General features: G+C 34.9%; 1 protein-coding gene across 1 annotated transcript; it reads left to right on the forward strand.

Moving 5' to 3' along the window:
- The first annotated feature begins 3,710 nt into the window (after positions 1 to 3,710).
- On the forward strand, positions 3,711 to 8,915 carry LOC115962493 (DNA polymerase epsilon subunit B). Its single transcript, XM_031081343.1, has 13 exons — positions 3,711 to 3,944; positions 4,033 to 4,231; positions 4,362 to 4,515; positions 4,607 to 4,738; positions 5,289 to 5,366; positions 6,374 to 6,478; positions 6,606 to 6,686; positions 6,776 to 6,906; positions 6,996 to 7,090; positions 7,178 to 7,277; positions 7,537 to 7,651; positions 7,767 to 7,877; positions 8,351 to 8,915. Exons 1-13 carry the CDS (start codon positions 3,770 to 3,772, stop codon positions 8,489 to 8,491), a joined length of 1,617 nt encoding a protein of 538 aa, XP_030937203.1. The 5' UTR covers positions 3,711 to 3,769; the 3' UTR covers positions 8,492 to 8,915.
- Positions 8,916 to 10,466: the final 1,551 nt, after the last annotated feature.

Raw genomic sequence — 10,466 nt, forward strand, 5'->3', positions numbered from 1 at the left:
CGAGCTTGGTCAAATTGGGCTTGTAGAAAATGTATTGCAAAAATGAGTATCAACAAGCATCAAAGAGGAAATTAGGATTCAATCAAGTTTTTAGAGATGTAACGTTGGTCATGCAACAATAAAACTTACATAGAACATCATAAAAGATACCGTTACCATTAAGCTATCACTTAAATCCCAAGAAACTCTTCTTTTCTTTTATTATTAATTTTTTCAATAAAAGGTTGGTAAAAGAATCCCCCCATTTTTAATTAGAAACTTTAATGCGTCTAAAAACAAAAAGGCTCTGATTCTTAATCTTTAGTTATAGGTAGGGGTGGCAATATTTGACATGATCCGTGAACATGACACAAAGTTAGCAGGTTAAGTTTTAGACTTAATGGGTTTGTGATAAATTCAGGTTAACACAAGTTGACTAATTTGAGCTTGACATGCAAAACCCATTTGAATTTGTCTAACCCATTTAACTAAAGATTAATTTCAACCAATTTACCCGTCATAGTTTTGTAATTATATTTTAATTATTGGTGACTTTGTTTATGCATTATATATATATAAAAGAGAATTGTTAATTGGTTGTTTGTATTAGGTAAACGTGTGTTGAGGTCCAAAAATGCAACAAGGAAGTCCAGTCCAAGAAGGGCTGTAGGCCTTGATAAGAAAAAGCCTAGTTTGTGAAGTTAAGAAGGGCTATAAAGGCCCAACAAGTGAAGGAAGTCAAAGAAAGGTGAAAGAGAAGGAAAAAGGAAGAGCACCCAAACTTGGGCCACGAACGGGTCATCCATCCCCAAGAAACGGGTCCTTTGGGGGAAAGTCTGAAAATGCTGAGAAGGACGTAGGCAATCCGGAAGATTGTTTGGGAATGAGTCATGTATATCCTTGAGAAAGGAAAAGAGGGGCGGAACCTTTGGATGTCTTGTCAAAATCAAGTTCCTAGGAGGCAGAGAGAATTGAAAGGGACAAGTGATGTCCCCAAACCCGATGAAGGAATTGAGGGACCTCAGTTAGAGCGGAGGATATGCAGTAAGAGGGAGGATAGTCAAAAACTTTCCAAGTTCACCCTTTGCAAGGAGGGATCTATGCCATTTCTAGGAAAATGCCCAACCAAGAGAAGTTGACATCAAGGTTTCAAGACCTTCGAAATGTCCTTTTAAGCTTTGAAAATAGGTCTCAAAATGTTGACCTTAGAGGATGATCTGATTTGTCATAAAAAAGAGGCTTCTATGAGTGGAAAACCCACCAATACACTTTCAGGGGTGAGTTCCCAGAAAAACAAAATAAGAGGAGATGAGGAAAGGAACAACCACCAATGTTCCAGGCAAAGAAACTTAGCCATGTTACCAAGAGAAGTAAAGGGATAAAACTATAATTTGAGGCCTTCAAAGAGCAATATAAAAGAGGAGTAAGGAAGACATGAAAAGAAAGACAAGCAAGGTGCAAAAAGACCAGAAATATAAGAAAGATATTTTCAGTGATTTAAATCGAGTTCATTGAGTGTAAAAGAACATTGTAAGAGGTCCCTACAGTTATATTCAAGGAACCACTCGGATTCAAAGGGCTCAAATTTCACAAGTCTTAGGAACCCAAAGGGGACTAGCCAAGTTTGTGATCTTTGAGGCTTATTGGACCTTGTGGAGTATCCTCACAATGTGAGACCAAATGTACTCCTAACACTTGACTTAATCAAATAAAACTTTCTTGAAGCATTCATAATTATCATTATTCACTTTCATGTTGTGTACTTGCTGTTCTCTTTGCTTAGTCAATATAATACATAAATTTATTGTGAAGTTCATTTAACTTGTACACAGATCAATTTGTATAACAGCCCAACAAGGCTGTGGTGAGCCGAGCCTAGTTCACCCAATACCTACTTGAAGCCCTTCTTAGTGACCTAGGATTCACGTTAGCATTGGGTTTGGGAATTGTCCAAAAAAGGGACTCACAACGTGTTAACTTCATTACATGACTTATTTATCAAATGGTTTGTGTTTGATCATGTTGACCTTAACAAGACTTGTTTATGAAACAAGTTATACAAGTTGTGTCATATCAACTTGTTTAATAAATATATCATATTAGAATTGAGAGAATTTGATGTAATTAATAATTTTGCATTTATGCCAATTAGGGGTGGCAAAATTTGACACAACCTGCGAAATCAACACAAATAACTCGTTTATAAACAGGTCATGAGTTGAGGTAAAACGGGTTTGGGTCATATTCAGGTCGACACAGTTGATCCATTTAACAAACGGGTTATGTTCGTGTTCAATAGGTGAACTTGTCTGACCCATTTGACCTATTTAGGTTATAAAAGTATTAAAATTTGTTATTATTGCTTAATTTTTTGTTGTAATTATATGTTTATTACTATATTTATGGTCGTTATATATAGTAATTCAAGTTAGGTTTGAACTATTAATCAAATAGGTTATTAAACGGATCAAATAGGTTACTCATGGCTCGACATGACACAAACCCGACCCATGAACATGAAATGCCACCTTAATGCTAACCTATATAGTTGAATATTTATAAGTCGACGTGTGAATACAATTCTAGGAATTGCCACCTAAAAAAGGAAAAAAGAAGAGAAAAGTTTGATATGTTGTGTCTGTTTGGCATGATTAATTTTGCCAACTTATTTTACTATTTAGTTTATTTTTGCTACTATTTATGGTCACACTATACTTTTTGGTACTATTTATAAGTCCCACTGTACTATTTCAGTTAACTTTTACCTTTATATACCGTACTTTCAGTAAAAAGTTTCAAGTTTTAATAAAATAAGTGGATCCCAAAGAGACCCTTATATGATCAAGCAATGAGTTTGAAAAGAAAAAAAAACCCTTGAAAGTGGAAAGAGGATGTCCTCGGTCCCAGGCAGGGAGCATTTAGGTAAAAATTAAAAAAAGCTCAGACGATACCGCCACACCATTAGGAGGTTAGGGTTACACTTTATATTGTTATATATATTATTCAAAGAAAAAAATAGCCAGCAGGAGCATAGTTTTCAGAACCGAATCAGACCGGGAGGTCGGACCGAAAAAACCGGGAACAGAGATAAAAATCGGTTTTTTAAGCGTAATGAACCAGATTTTTTGTTAATTCCATGAACTGCTTAAACTAGGGTTGGACCGCAAGAATTGGTGAGAACCATGTGCGGTCCAACCCCTTAGCAATTTAAAAAAAAAAAAAAAAAAAACTTAACACAATTCTATTCTACTTAATTAAATTATCCATCTTTTACAAGAAATAAAAAAAATTATAATTAAAATCCTACAAAGATATTCAACTTTACTTTAAAAATTAATCATAAATTTTTATGTTTTCATGGTTATTATTTTATTTTATTAACTTTCTTATTTAATTATTAAATATATACTTGAAAATCATTAAATTTCCCTCACATATATAGATATATTGTCAATTTTGCTAGTTTTATAAATTTAATATCTATATTTAGGCTTTAATTAATTATTAAATTAATTATGACGTCATCACGGTTCGACGTCGGTTCGACCTCAAAAATCTTGAACCTTTCCTTTTATGGTTAAATAAATGGTACGGATCTGAAAATCTTGGACAGGAAAAGTAGACATAGACATTAGACGGAGAGAGGTTATATTTATTTAATATAATAGTTTCCCGCCATTTTGAGCATTGAAAAAGCTCAATTTTCCCGCCAAGAGCGATCGATCTAAGAGTCAAAGAAAGAAATCAGAGAGAGAGAGAGAGAGAGAGAGATAGAGAGAGAGAGAGAGAGATGGATAGTGGGACGATGATGATAAGGAAGAAGGTGCAGAGGAAATGCAAAATAAGAGGATACACTCTGAAAGTCGATGCTCTCGATGAGATCCTCTCTTTCGTCAACCGTTTCCCAGGCGCTGAAGACGACGCCCTCGACCTCCTTCTCGACCATCTCCTCGACCACAATTCCTGTATATCTCTTTTTCCTCATCTAAATCTATATCTAAATCTAAATGCATTCTCTTTACTCTCTTTCTTTGTTTGTTTGTCTGTTTTCAGTGAAATCTTCAATAATCGACAGGGAACCCGTGCACCGTGTCGTCACCCTTTTATTAGAAGCCGAAGCAGCTGTCGACGACGACGTTGACGACGAAGCCACCGGTGGGCCCTCCTCCTCTTCCTCCTCTGCTATTCGCGTTGTTGATGCCTTCTTCGTCCCCAAATTTCGTTACGACCCCATCAAAAAGATCTTCTACGAGTATGTCATGTCACTCTCTCCTCTTAAAAAAAATTCTACTACTATTACTTTTCAAAATTAGGGAAAGGATAAAAGTGCAATTGGGCAATGTTCTAATTTCTAATCTAAACTTGATGAATGATATTGATAGGCACACGGGAAGTCTAGCAATTCATGGGGAAGCTTCTGCCAAAGCGGGTTTTTATAGGGACCGCTTCCTATTACTGTTCCAGAGGCTTGCTCGCGACCACCATTTTTCCAAACCTGCGTTTGATACTGAAATTTCACAAGTTGGAAGTTGTGAGGTGCTCTCAAAACTCAAACTCAAACCCAGATCCACTTTATTAATTAATTTTTCATTCATTGCCTCTGATCCTGAATGCTTGTGTCTGCCAGATATCTCCAATTCAGTCTCTAGTTGGCCAAACTGGAAGAAGATGGGTCATGGGTGTGATATCTCAATTGGAAGATGGCCATTATTTCTTGGAAGACCTAACTGCTTCCGTTGAAATCAGTTTATCTAATGCAATATCCTTAATACTTAATTTGACTACTACTTGGTAATGGCGTATAAAATCTTCATAATTCTGTTTGCTACACTAGTTTCAATTGGCTCTGTGGATTGTCCCTTTTTTTGTGTCTACATCATCCCTCTGCTTAGTCTTTGAATTTTGTATTATTTACTTTGGACCCATTTTGGTGCTGCCTGTTGTGTTCATGCAGAAGACATGAAGGTTATGTTAGTCCATGGCCATAGCTGCTATCATATGTTGTGTAATGTCATACCATCCGTCTCGCATAACTTGTAATTCTTATTGTTTCCCTAATCATTTTTCAAAAAGTCATCAATGACTTGAAAAAGGATTGGAAGGATAACATCTGTCTGATCTCTGCTTGTAGGTTGATCCAACATACAGGCATAGATTATGCATTGTGAATTCGGTAGCACATTTTGATTTTTATAACTGCATCATTTTTTTTTTTTTTTTTGGTTGTAATTTATATATGAATTGTCAAAGAAAGGTGTGATCGTCAAAATGTAGATATACAAACAGAATTTTTCTTTGACAAGGAATACAAGATAACTACAGGGTTTTTCTCAGAGAATACCATTGTTGTAGCAGAAGGTGAGATGCTCCTAGAGGGCATATTTCAGGTTGGTGCTATATTTCGTTTTCTTGAAATCTGCCTTAATAAATCTGATCTTTTAACAACTGCAGGTAGTTTCTCAAGTTTGTATGTGCTTTAATTTTTATTTATTACTCTGTAATAATTTGTCCAAAAACAATTGGTTTTGGCAAATGACAAGGATTTTTTGGTAAAAAGTTTTTTTGTTGCTTCCATGATGTTTTGGGTCAGCACATTGGACATTCAATCAAAACATCTTGGCAATTTTCAGTACCTCTTGTCTTGGCAGTCATGTTTTGCATTATTGAGAATATTGGTTCTGGAAGAAATACTAATATTCATACCAATTGTTTAATGTTCCTATCTACAAAATATGGTGTCTACTATATAATTTAGGATGGTCTCCTATAAATTTATATGGAAATTCTTCTAAAATTATAATCTCATATCATTAATTTAGAACTAGGGCACCAAAATGTATTGTAAGAGACTAAGAGTGGGGTTGGTAGGGAAACTGTTAATCTCAATCTCTAGAACATCTCGATAGAGATGGAGGATATTAGTGTATGAATTCAATTCATGTAATATAGTGGGCGAATCCTTACCTAGACAGTTGCTGATTCTTTAGAAAATTTTTGTACTAAAGGAACCTCATACCTTTTCTTATCCTTTCTTTTTCTTATTCTAATTAAGACTCTGGCTGCTCTTTTAACTGTTGAGCAACCAATCTAATTTTTTTTTTTTTTCTCACCTTGTAACTGTTGTGAAATCATCATAATAAGTCCCTCAAGTGTAGACATTTTAATTTTTGAATGAGGTAGTATCATTTTAATAAGTTTAGTGGAATAATATGATATGAGGTTGCAAAATTATCTAGCTATCATAATTTTGAATAAAATTTGTCATTACTGAGGGACATACTACTTTTATACTCTGCTAGCAATCTTGTTTTGAGAATCACATGTCTATTTTCCAAAGTTCCCTGGGCATCATTTGAGTTGATTTTTATGCTAAAACTTGCTCTCTGTTGTGAAGGTAATTACTTGTGGATTTCCTCCATTAGAGGACAGAGATAAGTCGCTCAAATCACGAGCAGGACATGACTTCTTCGGTGGTGGCATACTAACTAAAGAAGAGACTGTATCTTATAAATTGCCTTTGCTATGATTAAGAATTGAAAAAGCATTTCTAGTAAAAAAAATTTGAAGTTTCTTTGATAACTTTTAACACTTTTGAATTCATAAAATTTCCTATACTCTTCCCATAGCTCAGACTTGCAGAGTTTGAAAAGAGAGCAGTTAACGACATGTTTGTCATCTTCTCTGACATTTGGCTAGACAATGAAGAGGTGATTCATGATGTCTCTCTCTTGTTTATTTATTTTTTTACCTCCTGAATAGCTCAGTCTAATCTTTATACTCTATTCTTCATGAGAAGGTTATGGGAAAACTAGAGATTGTCCTCGATGGTTTTGAGAGTGTTGAGGTGGTTCCTTCCTTATTTGTATTCATGGGGAATTTTTGTTCTCACCCCTGTAACCTTTCCTTCCATTCTTTCTCAAGTCTCAGGTGAGATATAGCTTACTCTTGTCTGATAATAACAACAATAAAAATAATTATGTCAAGTAAAAGGAATAATGAGCAACTGAGGTGTGCAGATCACAGTTCGGCAAGCTTGGGCAATTGATTGCAGCCCATCCACGGCTGAAGGAACATAGTCGATTTCTTTTTATTCCAGGACCTGATGATGCAGGTATACTAAACTGACTACCACATACTTCAGATGTCCCTCACATTTAGTGGCATGCTTGAGAAAATTCTTATGTTTTGACATTTTCAGGTCCATCAACAGTTCTACCCAGGTGTGCTTTACCTAAATATTTAACTGAAGAGCTTCAGAAGCACATTCCAAATGCCATATTTTCAAGCAATCCTTGCAGGTTAACCTTTCTGATCACTTGTGAAGATAGGTTTAATATCCTTCCAAAGACACTCTCCTGATGTCTGGAGCATTGAATGTTATTTTTAAGTTGTGTTCTTTGATTGAAGGACCATCTGATAATGGAAATAAGTAAATGTTGTTATGAGATTGAGATCATAATTGCTGCTTGGAATTTGAATTTATCTTGTGCGCTTGCTAATAGCAACTGATGTGGCTATAATTTTCCTCATAATTATACATTTATCACGTGTGTACAGAATCAAATTCTATACCCAAGAAATTGTATTTTTCCGTCAGGATCTGCTTTATAGAATGCGTCGCTCATGTCTGATGCCCCCTTCTATGGAAGAAACTACTGATCCTTTTCAGCATGTAATCTGTTCTTTCTTTCTTATATCTTCATATTTTTTAGATACATCTTTGACCCATTTTTTTGCTTGTGGATATTAGCTGATTGTGCTAAATGGCTTTTGAGCTTTTATTGCAGCTTGTTGCTACCATAACTCATCAAAGTCATCTCTGTCCACTCCCTCTTATTGTACAACCTATTGTCTGGAATTATGACCACTGTCTCTATCTCTATCCTACTCCACATACGGTACTGATACTAATTCCAAATATTTTGTACTTTGTTTGACATTGTTATGTTTTATGATGTTCTGAATTGCTCATCTTCCCGTCATTAGAACAATAAACACATAAAGGGCAAGGTCACCCATGGTAATGATGTTAAAAGCTATGATATACAACCAGAGAATTCAAATTGAATCTGTTGATTATATTTCTGATATTTTCTCATCAATTCAAGAAAGAAGTGGATGTTGGGGGAAAAATTGCTTGACAACTTTTAAATTATGATCTTGGAGGCAGATTGCTTGACTTGAACTCATTACACGTTCAAAATACATTGAAGAATGGGAACTTGTGGCTCTTTTTAAATTGATGCATAACATTTAAAACTGAATAACTGGAAAGAAATTAGACTTGCTGGCTGATGCCATCAGAACTGCATAGTGATTAGTCTTGACAAGAACAATCTGACACATGTTTCATTCTTGTCTTTTCATTCAGATTGTTTTAGGGGACAAAAGTGAGCAGAAGGCATTCAAATACACAGGAATCACTTGTTTCAATCCCGGTTCCTTCTCAAATGACTATACATTTGTGGCATATCGACCTTGTACTCAGGAAGTTGAATTGTCAGCCCTGTAGGCATTTGTGAAATGCTGCATGATTGTCAGTGATGAAGGAATCTGAGAAAGGTTTTCTACACTGTTCTTCAGCAGGCCAATCTGATTCAATGCATTCTATGTGATGTTAGGTGGAATAGGATTACAGCTCAATTATTCCAGTATTTAATTGAAAATTAGCCCTTCAATCACTAGAAATTTGTGGTGTACAGAAGATTAGGCAGTTGATAGTTTTAAGTGGAAGCACATCGTACTTCTGGGGTAGAGAATACTGCTGGCATGTAAATATTGCTTGTCAAAATGATTCAGTTCGTGCATTCATTATGTCTCCTTTGTAAAATCATGCCTTCAACAAACAGTGTGGAAAAATGGCAATTCCATCAATTCACTAACGAAATGATTTAAAATATAATAAGGATTGTGGTGTCAACACACTAATTATTTGACTCTCTTTTGGTCAAAATCTTAGTATGCACTTTGCAGTATTTTCTATAGGGGGGGGGGGGGGTGGAACCTGAATATTATTTACAGGGGCCCAAAATAAAGGTATAAATGAATATAATTTGGAGTTGAGGGTCATTTTTTATAGGTATTTGATTTTGGGGGATCACTATTAGCATTTTCATATAAATTATGGAAGTTTCCCTCAAATATAAAGAAAAGTTCTTCCAATTTACCATATGACTATCTAAATGAGCATTCACATGTATTTTAATTACATTATCTATTTAAAAAATTGTGTGACATTGTGTGACGTTATCTATTTAAAAAGTCGTGTGACATTTTCTTACACGATTTAATGAATCATGTGGATAGTCATTTAAATAGTCATATAATAAGTTGGAGGATATTTGTCCCTCCCCACTCCTCCTCCTCCTCCTCACCCCCCCCCCCCCCTTTTCTTTACTTATTTGGTAAATTAATATAACTCAGGGTCCTTTCCTTGTTTATGCAGTATTGCATTTGTTTTTATTCATACTTAGACGCATATACTGTATTGCATTTGTCTTCTCTTAAATCAAATTGAGGACTATATTATAGTGAGAAATTTTACCTTCTTAACTTCCGCATGGTTTTATTTCAATGAAAAGAAGCAAATGAGTATGGCATTTGGGTAATAAAACCCTTTAGTTTCAAATCTCAAGCCTGGAGAGGGAACTTTTTTGTTTTTTTTGGGGCTCAAATTGGTGTGGGGACTTAAATTAGGGGTTTGGCTTACCTCCAGTACTTTTTTAATTGGAATCTCTTTTTGTTTTAATGAGAAACTACCACATTACTCACTAACTAAATAAAAGGTAGAGATTAAAATTCACTACCACTTGCTTTTGTGTATTTAAAACAAAAAGAGACATCCAGTTAAAAAAGAACTGGAAGTATACCAAACCTTTAAATTGGAAACAATTCGACCTTTTTCCTCGTATGCTTGACCATAGTCTTGAAGATTCAAATAGCTGTTTTCCATGCATTTCCTTTTGTTTTCAGGGATGTGCTTGAACAATTTGTTTGTATGGGGACAAACATAGGCATATGGTTCTACAAATCCCTTTTTAGGAATTCAGTAATAGACAGAGTTAACAAAATCGAAATATATGATCTATACCAACTTTTTTTATGCGTCCATAGCATCTTTCTACGTAGTTGTCTCAACTCTCAAATCTATCATCATTGGTGTGTTCTTCTTTTTCCAATACCTTTCTACTACTGTAGTTTTGTCTCCTCCCTATTTCAGGTTTAAACAAGCATACTGATCTTTTTAGATATACTACTTATGTTTTTTCAATTATAATTATAGCTCTATATAAGGTTTTGCAGAATCCATTGGCTGTTATAAATTATCACCTAAAATACAAAGTGCTCTCTTCTATATCACGTACCCTTTACATCAGGATAATTCCTTGTGTTATATATAGCAGGAAAAGTGAAAGTATTAATATGATTTGTATAAAGATCCATCTACATGTGAAGTAATTACAGAAGGAACCTTCCATTTTAGTGGT

The sequence above is a fragment of the Quercus lobata genome, chromosome 10, assembly GCF_001633185.2.
Source record: "Quercus lobata isolate SW786 chromosome 10, ValleyOak3.0 Primary Assembly, whole genome shotgun sequence".
In the NCBI taxonomy this organism is placed as follows: Eukaryota; Viridiplantae; Streptophyta; class Magnoliopsida; order Fagales; family Fagaceae; genus Quercus; species Quercus lobata.

Excerpts from the sequence above, each read along its gene's own strand:
- LOC115962493 (XM_031081343.1), top strand. The coding sequence starts at position 3,770 with ATGGATAGTGGGACGATGATGATAAGGAAGAAGGTGCAGAGGAAATGC. Across the intron at positions 7,278-7,536 it reads TTTTCAAGCAATCCTTGCAG|AATCAAATTCTATACCCAAG; the intron begins GTTAACCTTTCT and ends ACGTGTGTACAG. Across the intron at positions 7,878-8,350 it reads TCTATCCTACTCCACATACG|ATTGTTTTAGGGGACAAAAG; the intron begins GTACTGATACTA and ends CTTTTCATTCAG.